General features: G+C 36.2%; 2 protein-coding genes across 4 annotated transcripts; one reads left to right on the forward strand and one right to left on the reverse strand.

The window, feature by feature from the left end:
- Positions 1-2,495: 2,495 nt before the first annotated feature.
- On the reverse strand, positions 2,496-7,518 carry rfesd (Rieske (Fe-S) domain containing). Its single transcript, XM_057846623.1, has 4 exons — positions 7,464-7,518; positions 5,334-5,485; positions 3,309-3,343; positions 2,496-3,193 (listed from the first exon to the last, which is right to left on the reverse strand). Exons 2-4 carry the CDS (start codon positions 5,479-5,481, stop codon positions 2,891-2,893), a joined length of 486 nt encoding a protein of 161 aa, XP_057702606.1. The 5' UTR covers positions 5,482-5,485; positions 7,464-7,518; the 3' UTR covers positions 2,496-2,890.
- Positions 7,519-7,641: 123 nt separating this feature from the next.
- On the forward strand, positions 7,642-21,932 carry nudt2 (nudix (nucleoside diphosphate linked moiety X)-type motif 2). 3 transcript variants are annotated; one of them, XM_057846962.1, is made up of 3 exons: positions 7,642-7,748; positions 13,344-13,470; positions 16,515-21,932. In XM_057846962.1, the coding sequence occupies exons 2-3, from the start codon at positions 13,344-13,346 to the stop codon at positions 16,835-16,837; spliced, it is 450 nt and encodes a 149-aa protein (XP_057702945.1). In that variant the 5' UTR covers positions 7,642-7,748; the 3' UTR covers positions 16,838-21,932. The 3 variants fall into 3 exon arrangements, with proteins under 3 accessions (XP_057702945.1, XP_057702944.1, XP_057702946.1); XM_057846961.1 differs by lacking the exon at positions 7,642-7,748 and adding an exon at positions 12,809-12,874; XM_057846963.1 differs by lacking the exon at positions 7,642-7,748 and adding an exon at positions 12,894-13,013.
- Positions 21,933-23,133: the final 1,201 nt, after the last annotated feature.

The following is a 23,133-nucleotide window of genomic DNA, read 5'->3' on the forward strand; positions in this document are numbered from 1 at the left end:
TCAACTTTTCACACCACAAGGGCAAAAAACACTCTCTTCCATTCTCCATGCTCATTGGATAAATTGATAAAGACATGGCTGGTTAATGCGCAGGAATGACAAGGTAAAGCCTATTAGCTGATAAAGGAATTAAATCTAAAATAACCCCTGTGGACTTTAAAAATGTTATAATAACATCTGGCCATCGGCTCTTGGACAGGGTCCAGGTCTTGTATTACATTTTTTATAAAGCGATAAGCATGGAGACTAAACTGCGCATGAGATTTAAGTCTCATCCAGACAGACTTCAAAAGACTACTTAGGAAAACCGGAGTACCAATTAGACAACATAATCAAATTGCCTATGAGACGGTAACCAATAAATATATTCAAATAATTGAAAATATATAGTTGCTTATAGAAGCCACAATATGACATAAAATGCCTCAATTCACCATAATCCCTTGGCACCGTGATGTCATAAAATGGCAGCAAAAACTACTTTTATCTAAAGGAAGCTCCTGAATTCACTTCAACATAGTTTACTTAAAATGGATGCCACAAGATGGCGCCTCAGGAATACTTTACTCTAATTTTCGCTCTATAAGGTGCACCTGACTGTCAGCCGCCACCCACCAAACGTGACACGAAAATTGCATTTGTTCATGTTAAGTGGGGCAAATAAGTATTTAGTCAATCACCAATTGTGCAAGTTCTCCTACTTGAAAAGATTAGAGAGGCATGTAATTGTCAACATGGGTAAACCTCAACCATGAGAGACAGAATGTGGGGTGAAAAAAACAGAAAATCACATTGTTTGATTTTTAAAGAATTTATTTCCAAATCAGAGTGGAAAATAATTATTTGGTCACCTAAAAACCAAGATTTCTGGCTGTCAAAGAGGTCTAACTTCTTCTAACGAGGTCTAACGAGGCTTGACTCGTTACCTGTATTAATGGCACCAGTTTTAACTCATTATCGGTATAAAAGACACCTGTCCACAACCTCAGTCAGTCACACTCCAAACTCCACTATGGCCAAGACCAAAGAGCTGTCGAAGGACACCAGAGACAAAATTGTAGACCTGCACCAGGCTGGGAAGACTGAATCTGCAATAGGTAAAACGCTTGGTGTAAAGAAATCAACTGTGGGAGCAAATATTAGAAAATGGAAGACATACAAGACCACTGATAATCTCCCTCGATCTGGGGCTGATGATAACAAGAACGGTGAGCAAAAATCCCAGAGCCACACGGGGGGACCTAGTGAATGACCTACAGGGAGCTGGGACCACAGTAAAAAAGGCTACTATCAGTAACACAATGGGCCGCCAGGGACTCAAATCCTGCACTGCCAGACGTGTCCCCCTGCTGAAGCCAGTACATGTCCAGGCCCTCTGCGATTCGCTAGAGAGCATTTGGATGATCCAGAAGTGGACTGGGAGAATGTGTTATGGTCAGATGAAACAAAAATAGAACTTTTTGGTAGAAACACAGGTTCTCGTGTTTGGAGGAGAAAGAATACTGAATTGCATCCGAAGAACACCATACCCACTGTGAAGCATGGGGGTGGAAACATCATGTTTTGGGGCTGTTTTTCTGCAAAGGGACCAGGACTGATCTGTGTAAAGGAAGGAATGAATGAGGCCATGTATTGAGAGTTTTTGAGTGAAAATCATCTTCCATCAGCAAGGGCATTGAAGATGAGACATGGCTGGGTCTTTCAGCATGACAATGATCCCAAACACACAGCCAGGGCAACAAAGGAGTGGCTTCCTAAGAAGCTTCTCAAGGTCCTGGAGCGGCCTAGCCAGTCTCCAGATCTCAACCCCATAGAAAATCTGTGGAGGGAGTTGAAAGTCCGTGTTGCCCAACAACAGCCCCAAAACATCACTGCTCTAGAGGAGATGTGCATGGAGGAATGGGCCAAAATGCCAGCAACAGTGTGTGAAAAGCTTGTGAAAAGTTACAGAAAACGTTTGGCCTCCGTTATTGCCAACAAAGGGTACATAACAAAGTATTGAGATGAACTTTTGGTATTGACCAAATACTTATTTTCCACCATGATTTGCAAATAAATTCTTTAAAAATCAAACAATGTGATTTCCTGAGTTTTTTTCCACATTCTGTCTCTCATGGTTGAGGTTTACCCATGTTGACAATTACAGGCCTCTCTAATATTTTCAAGTGGGAGAACTTGCACTATTAGTGGTTGACTGAATACTTATTTGCCCCACTGTATGTATTGCTAAATCACATTGATTCAGTTGCAATACGCTTTATGCATAAGGAGAATGGATATAACAAGGGCATACTCTTTTATAGCAATTTTAGTTGGTGAAAATGAAAGTCATTTTAACAATGTCATTATCTTACCTGTAGTATTGAACATTAGGAATTAATTTTGAATTGTGTACATTTATGTACTTTTCCCATGTTTATATTATTGAACCACAATTACTTTTGTTGTTTTAGTAATGTCATAATAACCATTGCGAAAATGCTAGTGGAGGGCACACTTTACCCTGTGGTTTATTGATGGTGACGAACAGACATAAAGAGCCATTGATGATTCTGATTGCTGTAACGTAGGAACAATACCAAAGTATCATAACTGGTAAAACATAAAACATTCTGGTATCCGTAAATGTATTTTTTTAATAATAGAATATATTGTTTTAAAAGTCAAAGTGTGTGATGTCCAAAAGAGTCAATGCTTGTGGTGCATGTACTTCGGCACAATACTGTAAGAAATGTCACGTAAATTAAAATTGCATGCGCTAGAAGACCTCTTGTAGACCATTAATACAAAGATCAAAAACACTATTTTATATAATCTTCATATAAACACGAAACCATCTAGAGAACGTCAGAGCATGTATGAGGATGCTAATGTAATGTAAATTCATCCATTAGGAAGAATCTTTCCCCTTGTTGGGCGACGCCTTGGCTTCAGCTTTGGCCCTGTTCTCTTTGCCCTCTTCTCCCTGGAAGTAGTCTGACTCGATCCATCCGGGCACTTTAGAAAGCTCCACATAGACATCCCCGTTGATCTCTTTCACTGTGTGGACCCGCTGCTTCACCCCTTTTGAGAACGTAACGGGCATAGGCGGCACTTTGGTCCTGTCAACACCCTTGCATATGCCCTCCCCTTTGGCAAGGGAAATCTTGTACTTGTGATTGGGGCAAATTATGCACAAATGGCCACCTATTTCCTGTGTATAGAGAAAACAATATCAGAGCTCCTTTTAATGATGCATAAGAAAACACAAGAGCCAAATAAATTATAAATAGAATTATATTTGCTTCGAAAGAAGCTCCAAGTCTCACCTCAATGTCTCCATTCTCAAGCTTTCCAGCGGCATCTGTTAGAGGGGGTAAGAGACTAATATATTGGAGGAAAAAAATACAAGTGTTGCTCTAGTAATAGACAGTGGTATGAAAAAATATCTGAACCTTTTGGAATTTATCACATTTCTGCATAAAATCACCATCAAATGTGATTGGATCTTTGTCAAAATCACACAGATGTAAAAACAGTGTTTACTTAACTAAAACCACCCAAACATTAATAGGTGTTCATATTTTAATGAGGATAGCATGCAAACAGAATGGAGGGAAATAAGTAAGTGAACCCTCTGCCTAAGGAAACTTAAACAGCAATTGAAACCAATTTGCACCAAACAATTTAAGTCAGCTGCTCTGCCCAATATAAAACACACACCTGGTAAGAATTGTCTTGATGAGAAGCATTGTCTAGTGTGCATCATGGCTCGATCAAAAGAGCTGTCTGAATACGATCAAGGATTGTTGATTTGTATAAAGCTGGAAAAGGATACAAAATCATCTCTAAAAGCCTGGATGTTCATCACTCGACAGTCAGAAAAGTTGTCTACAAATGGAGAGGGTTTGGCACTGTTGCTTCTCTCCCAAGGAGTGGTCGTCCACCAAAGATGATGCCAAGAGTTCGGCGCAGAATACTCAGAGAGGTAAAAAAGAACCCTAGAGTGTCTGCTAAAGACTTCCAGAATTCACTGGCACAATCCAATATCTCTGTGAACACATCAACTACGTACATGTAAAACTATGGCCAAGAATGGTGTTCATGGGAGGACTCCACAGAGGAAGCCACTGCTGTCTTTAAAAAACATTGTCGCTTTTTTAATGTTTGCAAAAAGGCACTTGGACACTCCACAGAGATTTTGGTAAAATATTTTGTGGACAGATGAAACCAAAGTTGAATTGTTTGGGAGTAACACACAACGTCATGTGTGGAGGAAAAATGGAAGAGCTCACCAACATCAACACCTCATCCCCACTGTGACGCATGGTGGAGGGAGCATCATGATTTGGGGCTGTTTTGCTACCTCAGAGCCTGGACAACTTGCAATCATTAAAGGAAGAATGAATTCAAAAGTTTATCAGGATGTTTTTCAGGAAAGCCTGAGGCCGTTTATCAAACAGTTGAAGCTAAAAAGAGGATGGATGCTGCAACAAGACAATGTTTCAAAACACAGAAGTAAATCAACTTCAGAATGGTTTCAGAAGAACGAAATACACATTCTGGAGTGGCCAAGTCAATGTCCAGACTTGAACCCTATTGAGATGCTGTGGCATGACCTAAAGACAGCGATTCATACCAGACATCCCAGGAATCTGACTGAACTACAGCAGTTTTGAAGAGAAGAATGTGCCAAGATTAGTCCTGATCAATATGCCAGACTTATGGTAAATGGTGTTATACTTATATAGCGCTTTTCCACCTTTCATGGGGCTCAAAGCGCTTTACACTATCTCGCCATCTACCTACTGTTGACGCAGCACCAGGAGCAAAGTGGGGTTCAGTTACTTATCTGCAGCTAGAGGAAGCGTCTGGTTGACGTTATTGCTGCCAAAGGGGGGGGGCACAAAATATTAAATGTGATGGTTCACTTACTTATCCTCCCCCTTCTGTCTTTGATGGCATACTATACTCATTAAAATATGAAAACCTATAAATTTTTGGGTGGTTTTAGTTAAAGCATACACTGTTTTTTCATCTGTGTGATTTTGACAAGGATCAAATCACATTTGATGGTGATTTTATGCAGAAATGTGATAAATTCCAAAAGGTTCAGATACTTTTTCATAGCACTGTATGTCAAAAAAGTAGACAAGGAGAACTTGAAAAAACATCCCATGGATACATCATCAATGATGGAAATTTTAGCATTTTTGTTCATAGTTTAAGTATATATTTAAATATTTGCAGTTTTGCTGCAGTCTGATGGGTATGAATACCAACTATTATCTGATTTACCACAGCATCTTCCAAAGCAACTTGCTCGACTCTAGCATTGCAAGAAGTGCACTCACGATAGCAGTAATAGTCCAAAGCATAGAAGCATTCCTGGTGGTAGACGATCAACACATCCCGACCATCCAGTGTTTTGAATGTGCGCTTTGCTTTGATTAGGTCTTCTTTCTTGCCCACAAAATGAAATAGTTCTTTGGGGTCCTCCATGGCACTGTGAATTCAATTAGATTATTTCAGCATGTATTTACATGTTCATATTTCTATCTGTGCTGGCTAACTAATGAAGCCTATCAGAAGCATAAGCAGAGTTTAAGGGGGGGACAGGGGGACAGGCCCCCCCCCGGTGGCCGAAAGGTGTCATTGCATGTAACTGACTTTCCTACATAAATAAAAGTTGTAAAGCAACAGAGCAAACAACAAAAATGAATGAAATGAACAAAAAAAGATATTTTTATAATGGGTCAAAATTATTTTTGGAAGAGATCATGTGACTATCACCTTAGATGGTCATTTGCTTTGCATGTTATTTAAAAAATAAAAATAAAATAAATAGGTGAGGGCAATTTTATTTTTCAAATGATTTTTTTCTTCGTTTGAATTTTTTTTTTTTTTTCGATTGAAGCAACTTTTTGGGGGATTGAATGATTTAGACACAAATGCCCTACCCATAATATGGCCCAAACACAAAAAGGATTGCTAAAATCGACTTTTTTAATTAAAAATTAAGTGTTCAAATGCAAATATTTGAGTCTCAAATATTTTTTTCTCATTCAAAAACTTTTTTTCTATGATTGAAGTGTTTCTTTTTTTGATTGAAGTGATTTTTCATTTGAAAATATATATTTCTTGTTTGAAGCAACTTTGATTGAATAATAAAGGCACAAATGTCCTAGCCAAAATGTGGCCCAAACGCAAAACAACATTACTTTAATCAAAAAAGTTGTTTCAATTTAAAAAAGAAAAAATATATACTTTAATCAAAAAAAAAAAAAAAAAAAAAGAATTCATAGAAAAATAGCTTTTAAATGCATTTTTTTTTTTTTCAAATTTATTTTTGCATTCAAAGACATTTTTTTTGATCGAATAAGACACAAATCTACCTCCATATGGCTCCGCCCAGGGAATACAATTTTTGACTGGGGTAACTACTTTGGCACGACACCGGCGGGCGTAATATATTCAATGGATGACGATCTTGGCGAAAAGTATAGCTGTCCTAAGCAGCCTGATTTAGAATTCCCCTCAAGAATGATGGGAAACAAAAAATCGCTCATTTTGAACTTATAATTATAAATATTCTTGTAAGTTAATTTTATTGCTGACACTGCGTTTTGGGGTCATCAACATGTTGTGCCCCCCCGGCCCAAAAGTCAAATTCCGCCTATGATTAGAAGTATTAACTTCAAAACTAACTACAAAACTAATCCTTGTATGTACAATATTTAAAGATGATTTAAAGATGATCATGGTTGAATTTAAGAAACATTAACAGAATGCCGAATTTCATGACCAAAGCGTGCACATGGGGTTCCAGAAAAATTCTCGGTCACAACAGATAGTATGGGCAGGGCTCAAAGTTAACGCGCTTTAAGCAGGAACTGAACCTTACTACTCCACCATGGTTGCCCAAACTACGGCCTGTCACCCAGTTTTTATTGACCCTCAGCAAATTATGAAACGATCATTGAATATGGTAAGTTTGGACACCCTTGTACTACCCCATCAATGATGCAGTCTAACCCCCCGCCCCTCCACTCAAAATGGCTAATAATATCTACATTCCATCCACACATACGATAAGACTTGTCTCCATGTGCAGTCTTTGTGACAATATCACATATTTATGTGACATTGTCATCTTGATGCAGGGGAATCTAACCCCAAGAATGTTCATGGTGTGGAATAATGAGCACTTCAGTGCAGGCTGAGTAAACACATAAGTTTAAATTAAAGTCGTATGTAAAGAAGCCTCCAGTCTAATTGTAAGAATTACATAAAATGAGGGAACCAGAAAGATTTATTTCTTTTAAAAATATTACCTGTTCATTGGATCAAGTTTCTTTCCTGGAAAGTGCAGTCTTTTTTCCCCAGACAACTATGCATTTAAATATGCCAACACACGTGCCAGTTTACGTGTCCGATATTAGACAATTTTCAATTTGCCTGAAAATGAAAATAAATCCTCTTACCTCTAACTTGAGCTGCTACGTCCCCGGTGCTAAGCCGAGCAAATATAATGCTCACAAGTCGGCACTATGAGGGAAGGTGGCCTCGTGTTTGTTATCTTCCAACACAGGCTGCCTTCAGTGGCTTTTATCAACACCATCTTTCTCCTGTTTCCTTCATGCACAACAGCTTTAGAGGTTCGTCTTCTAGATAATAAATGCAGCAAAATATCAGACAATGATGAGAGGAAGGTTGATGATGATGATTAGTGATCAGCGGCGGCACAGGTTGGAACAGCTACTCGACAGGTGAGTGGTTGTGACATCATTTTTCAGAATTTTTCAAGTAAGTGGTAAAGTTGAGGTGTCATGTACACAGTGGTGGAATGTAACGAAGTAAAACTACTTTGTTACTGTACTTAAGTATTTTTTTGTGTATCTGTAATTTACTTGAGTACAAATATGAAGTGGTACTTTTTACTTTCCTACATTTTACAGCAGGTATCTGTACATTTTACTCTACTACTTTACAAATTCTCGCCTGCATTACACGTTACTTTTGTTGGTTGTCTTTTTTTCTCATTGTGAATTGATAGTTTTACTTTAAATGCCTCCAGTGCAATCGATAAACCCTTTGCAACTATACAGCAATTGAGCACTAGAGGCAGCAACACGAGTACAAGCAAGATTAGGTAAGGTACTGACCAGTAAAACCCTTACACTCTTGTACAGTAGGTGGTGGTATGTACCCGATAGTTGCTTGCAATCCGCCATTAAGCTCAATTTTGGAGTTATTGAGCTTGTTGAGCTCAGATGTGGGTAGTAACGCGTTACATATACTCCGTTACGTTTACTTTAATAACTTTTGAGAAAAATGTACTTGTAAGAGTAGTTTTACTTAGCCATACTTTTTACTTTTACTTAAGTAGATTTGTGAAGAAGTACTACACTTACTCCGCTACTTTGGACTACACTAGTTCTTAGACATTTTTCCTCTTTATTCTACATATTAGATTTTACTTTTTTTGCCAGTGATGCCAACAGTAGCTCTACCAGTTTCACCAATGAGATATGGCAACAATAATTACATGACTCCAATCAGACTCAAGCTAGCCGTTCTATGATCACGCCGGCCTGTTCAATCATGTGGCGTCTTTAAAGCAACGTAGACAACATATACATATATATGGCGGAAAACACTCGGGTGACTTGAAGTTCCGCTCTGAGACCCCCTCTTTAGTCAACTTTCAAAATTGTCTGATGTGTACGTGTGATACATCATTGAAAAGCTTAAAATCTCAATTTTCTGGGGGAAGAAAAATTTTGAACAGGAGGGCATTTTAAAAAAAAAAAAAATTTTTTTAACAGCAAACTCCTATCTGGAGGTGAGAGCATGCATGAGCAGAATTACAGATGCCATGACTTTAACGAGATATTATCGCGTACTGACCTTGTTTCAATCCAAAAACTCCATGTAGCATGTATCATCGAGTGTCATGACACAGATGTGAATGGCCACAGCTGGATTTTTTTGGGATTTTATGGGTGAAACATGGTAATATAACAAGGGTCGCGATGCAGAAATCGCAGACATCAAGGAGTGGTCAAGATTTTGTTTTTCATATATTTACCCTTTTGAACATTTTTTTTTTTCCCCCTTGTTTGGGTCAATTATTCATCATCTAACACATTGGAGAAAATGTGACAGTAACAAAAAAATATATAACTACCGTAAGTGATAGTTATGAGGTAGATATCCGTGACTTTTTTACAGACGCCATTTTTTTCATTGTGACATAATTTGTTTAAAAGTTTAAAATATGTGAGTGAATAATTTTTTAAAAATGTTTTTTAAATAAAAAACAAACAAACAAACAAAATATTATATATCAATTAATGATTCTGAGCTAAAAATGATGGACATTTTGAATAATAAATGTAATTAATTACCTTCGTTTCATGGCCGGGTTGAAACAAAAGCGGTGGCGCGACGTCTATAAACGGGGGTTCCAGGGTAAAACGGACAAATAAAAAATATTTGGAGGGCTTAATGCACCATGAAACTGATATGGCAGCATATAGACCAGATATGTCCAAAGTCCGGCCCGGGGGCCAAATGCGGCCCGTGGTCAAATTTCATCCGGCCCACAGCCTTTGTCATAAAATCAATAACGTCTGGCCCGCACACAGACTTAATAAATTGGTCAGCAGAACTGCTACCAGCATATTTAGTAGTTTACACACTAAATGCTGCTCCTCATTTACCCACTAAAAGGCAGCAGCACTCTAAGCAACATTACCCCGTGTGACCCTTTACTTCCAATTTTCTAAAATGGCAACAATCAACAACAAAAAAAGTTCACTGCGACGACCGACGCTTCAAAGTCAGGTGAAAATTTGACTATTTCTTCACTAAAATACGCAACAACTGTGTCTGACTCATTTGCAAAGAGACATTTGCTGTCTTTAGAGTTCAATGTGAGGCGATATTAACAAACAAGACACCCTGACATGTACAAGATTACAGGGAAGATGAAATTGAGAAATTGAGGGTAGTTTAATTTCACAGCAGCAGTATTTCGCAAGAGTCTGAGAGTCGAAAGAGAACGCCACAAAGGCTAGATGCGAGATTGTTGAAATTATTAATTAAAAAAAAATAATAAAGCAAATGTGACTCACAGAATGGCTTGCTAAAATATGTTTAAATATATTGTTCTACGTAAACGACGTCAGCCAAGGTCGGCCCCCCACATTTTTACCACACCAAATCTGGCCCTCTTTGCAAAAAGTTTGGACACCCCTGATATAGACATATTGTTCTATCAAACGCAACAGTTGTTTTGGCTTAAAGTACAGCAGTTTCATTTAAAGAGGAGTGGAAGAGCAGAACCTGCTTTTTCAGTCATATATAGAAATATATAAACGTATATATATATATATATATATATATATATATATATATATATATATATACAGTGCTGCTCGAAAGTTTGTGAACCCCACAGCGATGGTCAGATTTTTTGTAAAAAAAACTAAAATAACCTTATTAAATGTTAAGTTATACCCAAATCCACAATACTGACATTCCAAATAATGGACTGAAACAAAAGAAATAGTTATATTGTCATTCTTTATTTAACAAAAGTGGTTGATTTAAGAAAAACTCAGATATCATGTGTGCAAAAGTATGTGAACCCCTTCAGTTAATAGGATATTGCGCCTCATTTTGCAGAGATTACCTCAACCAAACGGTTTCTGTAGTGACTAATCAGCCTCTCACATCTACTTTGGGGGATTTTTGCCCATTCTTCCTTGCAGAACGCAGTCAGTTGAGAGAGGTTTGATGGGCGTCTGGCATGAACTGCTCGCTTCAGGTCCCGCCACAGCATTTCAATGGGATTTAGGTCAGGACTTTGACTGGGCCAGTCCAGAACACGAATCTTCTTCTTTTTCAGCCATTCCTTGGTTGTATTGCTGGAATGCTTTGGATCATTATCATGTTGCATGATCCACCTTCTGCCAAGCTTTAACTTCAAAACAGATGGCGTCAGGTTATGTTCTAGGATTTGACAATATTCCTCAGAATTCATGATTCCCTGGACTATGTGGAGTTGTCCAGGTCCTGAGGATGAAAAGCAAGCCCAGATCTTGACATTCCCACCTCCATGCTTCACTGTTGGGAGAAGGTTCTTTTGGTGGTATGCAGTGTTGACTTTTCGCCAGACATGGCGGTTTTGGTTGTGACCAAACAGTTCAATTTTGCACCTACATCAGTTGATGAAAACTCTTTTTAATTTAGTCTCGACAACACAACTGTTAAAAAAACAAAAAAAAAAACTACTGAATTGATTGATTAGGAAATCAGGTTGAAATAATAGAAAATTCCAAAATGTTGAGGGGGTTCACAAACTTTTGAGCAGCACTGTATATATATATATATATATATATATATATATATATATATATATATATATATATATATATATATATATATATATATATATATATATATATATATATATATATATATATATATATATATATATATATATATACATATATATATATATATATATTAGGGTGACCATATTTTGATTTCCAAAAAAGAGGACACTCAGCCCGGCCTTAAGATACTTGAATTTTACTCGAAGTTCACTCAAAGATGCCTATATCACTTTAATATATTTAAAGTGTGCCCCCTCAATCTGGATGGAAAAATGCATTTTGAAAAAAAAGAAATAAATAATGACTAATATATATATATATATATGTATGTATGTATATATATATATATATATATATATACATACATACATACATATATACATATATATATACCGAAAAAAACTGACAAACTATTCAACCAGCATGTTTCCAAACGTAGCAGTTCAAAACTACGTTTCCCATAATGCCTAGCGTGGTTTAGCTTACTGATAGTTAGCTGAGGCAAAAATCAAACTTTGCTATAAAAGTTTACATTCATCGGCAGCGCAACGATGCGACACCAAACGGGATTTTACAGTCAAAACTCCGACAGAAGTCAACAGTTGCCATTATGTACGTATTTATTGTAAAAAACGTAACAACTGGGCAGGCGTTGTGGCCAAATCGTCAACCCAGTAGATGGCGGTAATGCCTCATGATAGGGGTCAACTGCCAACAAAAACAAGAAAAACTACTCCTTCCCTCCCCTCTAGTAGGAGCCATGTCAACTGCTGCCACCCAGCGGCTGGAGGGATTCTCTTCAAATTAGTCCCGTGAAAAATCATAAAAACCGGACATTTTTATGAATTTATAAAACCCGCCCGGACGACAAGGATACTACGTGAAAGTAGGACTTGTCCGGGCAAAAGAGGACGTTTGGTCACCCTAATATATATACACACACACATATTACATATTTGCATTGGGAGAAAATACTTTTACTTTATACCTAAAGTAAATTTTAAAGCAAGTACTTTTGTACTTTTAGTTGAGTACATTTTACTTAGACACATGCACTTTTTCTATTTTATTTTTTAACTATATTTACTTTTTTTTTTTTTTTTTGTACCTGTAACTGCACTTTTACTTCAGTAAAAAAAAAAAAAAAAAAAAAAAAAAAGAGTACTTCATCCACTACTGCATGTACCATACGTTTGTTGACTAAACAATTTTTTTTTTAAAAAAACAAAACAAAAAAAAACAGGCACTTCCTTAGGACAGACTTAAAAACATTATTAATATTTTTTGATTAACCTATGTATTATTATATTTATTCATTGGGAACGTCATTTAACACAAACAAGCTTAAAAATAATCAGTCATCAATTAATTTTTGAGAAAGTCTTTTAAACAAGGCGGAACTGTTTACGTTTGGTCTCCCATCAGCTCGGACTGGTTTCTGGGTGCATCTGTCCTGTCATTGACAAGCTAAAAATACCTCGCATTGAACCGTGAGTTCCATGAATATTTTTTTATGAATGCAGGTTGCTGTATATCGATTAGAAAAAATGTGCAATGTGAATGAAACCAAAGTGTTGTTCCAGCATGTCCATGGCTAGAGGGCCGTCCATCGTACAAATAATGTAGCCAGTAAGAAAGATACTTACCTCACAGTTGTACAGTTTACGGGCATTGTAATCCAAAATAAAATTTTTGGTCAAATTAATTTTGTAAGTGCTAGATTTTTTCAATTTTATAAGGATTTGTTCGCGCGATTGTTTATGTCTTGGCTTTGTATTTGATTCCGCGCAAACGCCCTTTTAGTTACTTTTTTTTTTTAAACGCAAAGGTAAAATGTATAAGGACCCTGCCTTAATCTATGTGTATGTGCAAATGTATTGTGCAATCTACAGTACATTCAGGTCCAAAACCCGATTATTTAAAGTGACGGTTGGACTTTGTCCCCTTCTCCAACACAAGATGGCGCTGCGAGCCTGTGGTTTCATTGTGTTTCGACGCCTTGCAAGTTGTGTTCCTCCGTCAGACAACATCGAGTACCTGCTATTGCAAACCTCCTATGGACACCACCACTGGACCCCACCTAAAGGTTTATCAATAAATAATAAATACACTGTGCCCTACCTCTTCAACTTTACTGTTAGTGTAGTATACAGGGGTAATTCAAATTAGTATTTTTAAGTAACATACATGAACAAAATAAGTACAAATGACTTACATTATGCACAGTGAAATGGAATATATTTTGAAAAAAAAAAAAAATGACACAAACATAGACTTTTTTTTTTTTTTAATATTATAAGGAAATAAGTAGCCTAACATACAGTAAGTAAAGGAACAAAAATAAGTTCAAAGTGCACAAACTATACTGCCAAATGTATCACATTTCAGATGAGCATTTATGGACCTCGTTGCAGTAAAAAAAAAATTTTTTTTAACCTTCTCACTTTAGTTATATTTGTTTAACTAAGAGAACTGCATGTAATGCTTAATGTATCATTTATGACACAAATTAGAAAATATTTACAAATTATTATTATTTTTTTTTTTTTAATGTTCAGTTTTTTTCAAAATTATGTTTAAGGACCACATAAGTTTTCAAATAGAAAAAAAGCAGAATTTTCTGTTCATTATTTCAGGGATCAGGCATTATAGGGTTAACATGTTCTGAACCTCCCCATCAGAGAAAATAAAATAAGTCTCTTCAACTCTTTCCTTTGTCTTAAAGATCTGGTCAATTTTCTTTTGTATTGCCCTTTTTTATCGCATGAATTCAAGAAACTTTTTTTTTTTTTTTTTTTTTCTCAGAAACATGTGCATTTGAACCAATCAGAGCTAACTATCCATGCTTATCACATGTCAGTATACAGGCATGAAAATGTATTCTTTCCTTTCGGTGAAATTTGCCGTTTTGAAGTTAAAAAGAGTGGCCTACGTGAATTGTGTAGATCCGAGGAGATTTTTTTAAGGGGGGGTCGGGAGATTTTTTTTTAATGTTTGAGGCTTGGTATGCAAGCGGGGTAAGCAGCACAAAGCCCAAAAAGACATCGACTTATTTCAACGAAACAAAGGAGGGTACACTGTTGTGTCCTGTCTCTTCAATGCCAAGCTTTGCTGTACGTCGGCCTTGAATGAACACCTAAAGCGCCGTCACCCAGTTGTGATTTTGGAAGACGACAGGAGACAATTACAAGTTGGCAGATTGTAAATCCATCTAACTAACTAACTACATGTTTTATTGAAGTTGCTAAGCCTGTCGCAATATGCAATGAGTCCATTTATCGCACGGTAAATAAAAATGAGGACGGTTATTTTCACGGCTGCGTTTTGTCGTCGCGTGCGTGCGTGCATATATTTGTGCGTGCGTGCTGATGGCATATGAGACTTCAGTTCCTTACACAGATGTTTATTGGTCATCAACACACTGTAGAATTAAAAGTTCAGGCATACAAAATAAGGAAACACATCTATATTAAACACTGAAAACGTTAGCATTGCTACATTGAGGCTAATGGGGAAAAAAAGACAACCTACTTTAGCCTGCTATAAAACATTGGCAGTCTTCTCCAAAACGCAAACTTGTGGTGGTTAAAAGGTGACACTTCAAACATGAAAAATCGATGGCTAACAGCATTTGCAAACGAAAAAAAAAAAAAAAAGATTACTGACACACGCAATGACAAAAGGAGCTTTTTTTGCGGAGTGTAAAGCTTACTGTTAGTGGTTTAGCGGACATACTTCCGGTGAACATTTCAAAATAAAAGCATGTTATGTTTGTCATATAAATAACGATTTCTGGAGTTAATCACACATACTTCAGAATTCAGATTCTACACTAAGAATAGTTTTATAATGACACCTTTTATGAAAAATCTGACAATGAAACATTATTATACTACTATTATTATATATATAATATATACTATTATATATAGTAGTATACTATAATGTTAATGCTACATATTTTTTTAAAGAATTGTTTTGAATCATGTTGGAAAGGCAAAGTCAGTGTTCTGAATCTGTTTACATCATATTCTTTTGCTCTAGTTAATGCCATAAGCATTTGGCCTAATTGTTTCTTTGTGGTTTATTGTTGTTATTTACGTGTTTATTTGTACTTTAACATTGAATTGAAGTGTTCCAAAATGTTTTTGTGAATAATACAAAAAAAAAAAATTAGATTAGTCGACTAAACGTAAAAATAGTCGACTGACTAATCAGGAGAAAATTAGCCGTTTGGGACAGCCCTATTGTACAGTGCACCGTAACATACTTTCTCCACACCCTTCTCACCTTTTAAACACCCCTGACCCATTTTCATGCCGTTCGTTCCGGCGCACTTTCACCCCTGGTGGTAGTACTAGTGCTACTAAAACTTGAATGAGCTAATTGTAAAAATTAAAAAGGTAATTGTAAAAATTAAAGGATGTTCAGCTTCCACGTGGAAGTTTATAAGCTGAATTTGAACTGCCATATAACTTTTGAATGTGAACTGAAATGAACTTTATCTAACCTTTATTATGCAAATGCGCAAAAGTTCCATTTTTCCGCACATGTGTCCTCAAAAAACGAAGCTGAACTGCAAAGTGCATGATCAGTGAATGGACCGATACATTTTCTGGTTCAGCTATAATTGGTGTTTAAATAGTCCTTTTATTTTTGCTGTTCATATTTTGACATCATTGAATGAAGAAGACGTCTAATTATTAACAAAATACACAAATTGCTGGTGAACAACACGTTGATTAAAAAAATTGGAGGTTAGATTTTGTCAGCAAAGTTTATAGTGATTCTGGGTTTATCCTGAAACTTAACCATACAGTCCTAACTTTTTGTTCGTTGAGTATTTTACGAGAAAAAAGAAATCACATCGAAAAGGTGGTTACACAGGTTAATCATGAACCTACAACTTCTGAAGTGCCACACGTAACAGTTTTTTTTGAGACACAAATGCTCAATTGGTATTTTTTTTTCCTTTTTCTGAAGGCTAGAATTTGATTTAAAGGTAAACTTCAAATATGCTACTAATCGTCAATTGAATAAGAATTTAGGGTTACGGTTAAACTCTCACAATTTCCACATAAAGTTTCCTAAATCCCTCAGTTTAAACTAAATGAACCATTTTCCCATCAGGCCACGTGGACCCAGGTGAGGATGACCTCACCACAGCCCTTAGAGAGACCAAGGAGGAGGCAGGCCTTGGCGCCGAGGACCTTCAGGTGATTGAGGGCTTCCTGAAGGAGCTGCGCTACGAGGTGAAAGGCCGACCCAAAGAGGTACTTTACTGGCTGGCCGAGCTCCGAGACCCGGGGACGGAGGTCACTTTGTCCAACGAGCACCAGAACTACCGCTGGGCCCGGTTGGAAGACGCCTGCAGTCTAGCTGAGCATGATGACATGCAGAATACTCTGAGAGCGGCACAGAGACACTTGGAGGCTCAGCACGACAAGCAGTGACACATGGACAATTTGAGGATCACAATGTCAAGTAACTCTCCTTAATAACACTGGTCTACAAAATTTTGGAAAATATCTGTTTCAGAGATAAAAATGGCTAGACTGCACTTGCTGAAGTGACATGGATTGGAAAATATTACATTTAAGTGCTGGTTGGCTAAAGTATTCAAGATATGTAATGTTAGTTATAACTAGACATGTGCCGGTTACCGGTTTCAAGGTATACCATGGTATGAAAATGGCTGGGGGACATGAATATGATTTTACATTTAGACAAAATTAAGGGTTAGTAAACACTGTCATAAAACATCTCTCCAGCTGCGAGAGTTAACTCCGGCGTGTTTAGTGTGTCTAGCGGTGGTAAAACATGTTGTTGTTTTTTTCTCTCTGGCAACTGGCTGTGTTGAGAAAGAGAGTGTGTGTATTATGTGAACATGATATGAGTCATATGCACATGCTTTTTATGGAAAATAATTATTTTTGTTCCGTTGGTAATAATGTTGAGCTGTAGGCGCACAAAAAGGACTGCATTTATAATAATTTTATTTTGAATATTTCAGTTTGTTTTAAGGCTATCAAAATTATCGCGTTAACGGGCGGCAATTAATTTTTTTAATCACGTTAAAATATTTGACGCATTTAACGCATATGCCCCGCTCAAACAGATTAAAAAGACAGCACCGTGTCATTTCCACTTGTTACTTGTGTTTTTTTGGTGTTCTGTCGCCCTCTGCTGGCGCTTGGGTGCGACTGATTTTATGGGTTTCAGCACCATGAGCATTGTGTAATTATTGACATCAACAATGGCGAGCTACTAGTTTACTTTTTGATTGAAAATTTTACAAACTTTATTAAAGTGAAAACATTAAGAGGGGTTTTAATATAAAATTTATATAACTTGTACTAACATTTATCTCTTAGAATGTTAATAATGTTAATGCTATCTTGTTGATTTATTGTTATAATAAACAAATACAGTACTTATGTACAGTATGTTGAATGTATATATCCGTCTTGTGTCTTATCTTTCCATTCCAACAATAATTTACAGAAAAATATGGCATATTTTTATAGATGTTTTGAATTAATTACGATTAATTTATTTTTAAGCTGTGATTAACTCGATTAAAATTTTTAATCGTTTGACAGCCCTAGTTTATTTTTAGTTATTTAAAAATATATATATTCTATACTGTACTTATGTTCCAATTTGCTAATGTTTTGAAAAATAAAAATCCTGTTCAATGAAAAAAAAGTTTTTTATTAAACCCAAATATCTCAAAGTAACAAATTTTAGAGCTGTAATTGCAATACCGTGATACAGTGAAACCGTGATAATTTGGCTTAAGGTTATCATAATGTCAATCTCATACCGGCACGTGCCTAGTTATAACAAAGATACTGTACATTGTTGTAATTATATCATTTTTATAAGTTGCTACATTTGATATGAGATGGATATTTACGTGTGTGCGACCGCTTATGAAATGTTTCTGCATTAATGCGTTTTGTCCACTTCCAAAACAGGATTTATGCAATACATTTGACCTTAATTGCTTGGATTTTAACATTACAGCAAGATACTGTATCTAAAAAATTATAGCCAATTGACACTTTTGACCTTATTTTTTCTTTTTTTAGTGACCCAAATTTAGTTAAGTCTTATTACTTTTATTCAGGAAGCATTTTGCTTGTAGACCAGTGTAATTAAAGAAATGAGTTTGGTAATGAAAACAGAGACCCCTTCCAATGGCAAATCAGAACGCACCCTAGTCTACTACGAACTAAGTACTGAAATCATAATAATTAATATAGTAAATGTGGTAAAGAGGTGTTTTTCCATTCATCATATTGTAGAGGTGCAACAATTAATTAATCGACAACTAATCTATTAGCAAATCAATTAGCAACTATTTTGATAACCAGTTAATTGTTTAGGACCTTCTTCACCTTAAACTTGTCTGATTTCTTGAAATTGTAACATGCATATAAATTTTCAGTTGTAAATATTACCAGATTTCTTCATTATATTTTTGTTAAGTCAAAGTAGGACATGAACAAAAATCCGCTTTTACTTTGGAAAACAACAATTCACATTTTTGCCAATTTTCAGACATCTTACTGTCTAAACTAGCTTCTTAATAAGGCTGCAACAACTAATCGATTAATAAATTAGTTGCCAAGGAATTTGATAATCGATACAGTTAAGTCGGGAAGCTGTAATAAAATATTTTTGAAGGAAATAGTCATCTATTTTGTCGTCATTGTTACTTACAACATGCCTCATACAACTTCAAGGTAAATTGTAGAGGTAATTGAAAAAAGTAACATTAATCGTCTGATTAATCGATTACAAAAATAATCGTTACTTGCAGCCCTATCATATAGTGTCTTACACTATGACCATTATAGTGTTAAACCACTTCTTATAATTGCCTAGTCATACAATAACTTGTCTTTGTCATTTGAAAACAATTATTTTTGAGAGTAACATTGTTTTCAATGTAAAGTTTCATTTTGCAGAAGTAAGGGCATAGACTTCATAATGGTATTGACAGGTCAGTCCGGGCACATACTGCGCCTCCACTTCAAGCAGAGAACCGCCCACATCAAGAGGAGCTATTCACAAACACAGTACCCTAATTTTCAGACTATAAGCCGCTACTTTTTCCCCTCATTTTGAATCCTGCGGCTTATAGCCCAGTGTGGATTATTTGTTGATTTATTTGGGTTAATAGGTAACACTTTATTTAACAGCGGCATCATAAGACTGTCATAAGAACATCATAATTATGACATGACACTATCATGGGCATTACTGAATGCTTATAACAGATGTCAATATGTGTCATGTGGCATATTATGTCACTAAATCCATTTATGTCCAGCTCAGATCTTTTACGTCCATTCAAAAGTGAGATAATTTGCTGGATGACACTAACCGACATCTATTATAAGCATTCATTAATGCTTATGACAGTGTCATGTAATAATTATGACAGTATTATGGCACCACTATCCAAGAAAATGTTAAGAAATACCATAACTAGCAAGTAATGAAACAACCGGAACAGTAACTAAAGAAATAATTAGCACAGAACATGACTGTTATTTACATCTGTAGCACCGGCATGCATGCTAGGAGGACTGTTGGATGACAACAGTGTTGAGAGCAGGTGGCAGCAGAGGCTGACTGTCTACCCCAAGGAAGCAGTGATTCCCAAATGAAGCTTTTAGTGACAATAAGGCTTTGCAGCCAATTGGTTCAAAGCTTAATGGTGGTTCATTTGGTCTCATGACAGTCTTATGGTGCCATTGTCAAATGATGTGTTACCAGTTAATATCTTTTGGTGTAAATATCCCATCATACAATGAGGACAACTGCGGCTTATAGTCCAGTGTGGCTTATCTATGAACAAATGCCGTTTTCATGTCAAATTTGGTGGCTGGCGGCTTATAGTCAGGTGCGCCTTATAGTCCAGAAATTACGGTATATGTAATGCCGGATTTAGTTGAAAAAGTAAGAAAGCTGTACTGTATACCAACAGGAAAGATTGTCTCAAGAGTGATTTGTTCGAGGATTCAAGGTAATTATTATATTTTTCGTACCATGCATGCATTTTGAAATGTGAAAAAAATCAATGGGAGAAATTAACTGCTACGCACTAGCATCGCCCTTCGACATATTTACGTAAAATGAATGCTACCTGCATGTTTTTTTGCTTTTAACCAATAATCGAGACTGTTTTACGTCCATATCTATGAAGAATTCAGGGATTAAAGCATTTAATCACAAGAATTTAAACGTAAAAAGCTCTTTGTTGTGGTAAGGCGGCGCCACAGTGTGACTTGAAGACTAACAGCACATTTGACATATTTACTTAAAATAAATTCTACCTGCGCAGTTGTTTTTCTTATAACCAAGAATCGAGACTGTTTTACGTCCATATGTATAAAGAATTAAGGGATTTAAGCATTTATTCACAAGAATTTTCAACGTAAAAAGCTCTTTGTGTTTCCATTCGGTCAGCTTTGACAGAGATAGGCCCCCTATTAATCAGCCCCGTGTCCCGTCAATACCATTATGAAGTCTATGATAAGGGGTTCCGTCGATTGTGATTTTTTTTTTTTTTGATTTGTGTCTTAATTTCTGAGAACGTGGTGTATTGTCAGAAACTAACCAATCGAGAAAATCTACTATTATTAGGGATGACAATCAACAATTGGTATAATAATTCCTATGAATGTTTTTTTTTTTTTTCTTGACAGTTTAGCTTATCAGTATCTCCGAGTAGGTAAGGAGGAAGTATCGGGTGCCAATACCAGTTTAATTCGCGGGTCGGATTTACAATCCAACCAGTTAAAATTTCCAGACCATGAGCCATATCAGCACCTTAAATGTATGTCGAAATAAGACAATGTTTCCCTGCCAAATGTTTTGATACCTGGGTGCAAAATGTGGAATGGATTTCCTGAAATGCATAACTATCTCTTAGGACAGAATTTTGTCAGCTACTGTTTCTGTGAAGCCCTTTTCGATTCAAAAAATCATCAAAAATAAATTTAATATGGTCTAGGTCTGCCTTTTGCGACAATTACAGCCTCAATTCTCCGAGGTATTGATTCATACACTTGTGAATTGCTTCCAAAGGAATTTTAAGCCATTTTTCAGTCAGAATACTCTCTAACTCTTCTAGAGACGATGGCGGTGGAAATCCACGTCTTAATTTGAATCTCTAAAACTGACCATAAATGTCAATAATGTTGAGGTCTGGGGACTGTGCTGGCCATACGAGATGCACAACTTCATTTGAATGTTTCACATGCCATTCTTTAACAGTTATGTTCAATGATTATGATGCCAAAATGATAGGTGTTTGTGAAACCCCTGTAAGTGCATACTGGATAATGCTGTACGAAATTCAAGATGTTGTACTGTTAAAGCAACCTCTTTTGTTTCATTTAATTCCTTTTTTCAATCACAATTGATGAGAATTGATAAGCATTTGGGGTCGTTAAATCCTTGTTAATTTAATTTGGACAGTTGAGTTTTTGTGCAGAGTCCATTATGATCATGTTAAATAAATTGATAACTTGAAACCCTGAAGTCTCAATTGTGGTTAAATGCAAGGACATTACTAACAATCTCAGCTAAACCGTTTTAAAGTAGAAATTTGCGGTCATTTTACTGTCATATGCCCCCATGCATTTCTTTAACACTTATCAAAGACCCCACTATCAGTTGACAAGACATCTCCCATAGACATTGTGCCACGCCTTCCCGTAGGGGGCCGACCCAGACAGAACGTTGAGTTGGCTTTCACTGTGATAAACTCAAACACGCTGCATTCAAACGCCGGATTTAGGTGGAAATAGGACGAAGATTTTACTGCATAAAAGCAGGCAGGAGTGTCTCGAGTGATTTGGTAGAGGTTTCAAGGTAATTATTATATTAAATAGCACCATATATGCACTTTGAAACATTGTGGGGGGAAAAAAAATCAAAATTAGTGTAACTTTGGCTTAAATATTTACGAAAAATGAATGATAACTACCCGTTTTTTTGCTTTTCTACAAAAATTGCGCGATTTAAGCATTTATTTACAACAATTTTCAACTTAAAAAGCGCTTTGTTTTGTCACGGCCGCCATGTTGGATTTTGTATGTCTACACAACAGCGGAATTCAACCAAGATAAGTTGTAAATATATATAGAAAAATGCAAAATTTAGCTTTTGTTGAGTAAAGTTAAGATGATTTTGCATGCTTTCCCCAAGTATTAAGTTTCTGATGTGAAAATTTGAGTGATTTATTATCTGTTCAAAACTAAAACTAAATTAGAAAATATTTAAGGTCCATTTTGGGAAAAAACTTATGTTAAATATTGCTATTAATCCTGAAAAGATTGGTGATTATCTCTGCATTTGGTGATTTTTCTGCATCTAGCGTAAAATTTGAGACTTTTATAGCCATTTTAATTTTTGTTATAATAGTATTAAAAAAATTTTTTTTTAAACCATCGGGATTTTATTAGGGAACGACTTTGAATTTTTTTATGTCGCTGCTAAATGGACACTCATATATGCCTAAGGGAGGTGCCTGTTTTGGTTTTAGGTCACTAGCGGCTTTGGTTTTGAAAATATTTGAATTTTAAGTTTTTGAAAATAGGCCCCCTACGGATCTGCTCTGAGCCTCGTGTCTTGTCAACTGATAGTCAAGTGAAGTCTATGCAAAGCTATAAATCAATCCTTTCTTTCTTCAGTGCTCAAGCAAGAGGATAAAATGCAAACAGCACAC

This window comes from Corythoichthys intestinalis, chromosome 9 (assembly GCF_030265065.1).
Source record: "Corythoichthys intestinalis isolate RoL2023-P3 chromosome 9, ASM3026506v1, whole genome shotgun sequence".
Taxonomy (NCBI): Eukaryota; Metazoa; Chordata; class Actinopteri; order Syngnathiformes; family Syngnathidae; genus Corythoichthys; species Corythoichthys intestinalis.

Excerpts from the sequence above, each read along its gene's own strand:
- rfesd (XM_057846623.1), bottom strand. The coding sequence starts at position 5,481 with ATGGAGGACCCCAAAGAACTATTTCATTTTGTGGGCAAGAAAGAAGAC. Across the intron at positions 3,344-5,333 it reads TTTGGACTATTACTGCTATC|ATGCCGCTGGAAAGCTTGAG; the intron begins GTGAGTGCACTT and ends CCCCTCTAACAG. Across the intron at positions 3,194-3,308 it reads TTGAGAATGGAGACATTGAG|GAAATAGGTGGCCATTTGTG; the intron begins GTGAGACTTGGA and ends CTCTATACACAG.
- nudt2 (XM_057846962.1), top strand. The coding sequence starts at position 13,344 with ATGGCGCTGCGAGCCTGTGGTTTCATTGTGTTTCGACGCCTTGCAAGT. Across the intron at positions 13,471-16,514 it reads CCACTGGACCCCACCTAAAG|GCCACGTGGACCCAGGTGAG; the intron begins GTTTATCAATAA and ends TTTTCCCATCAG.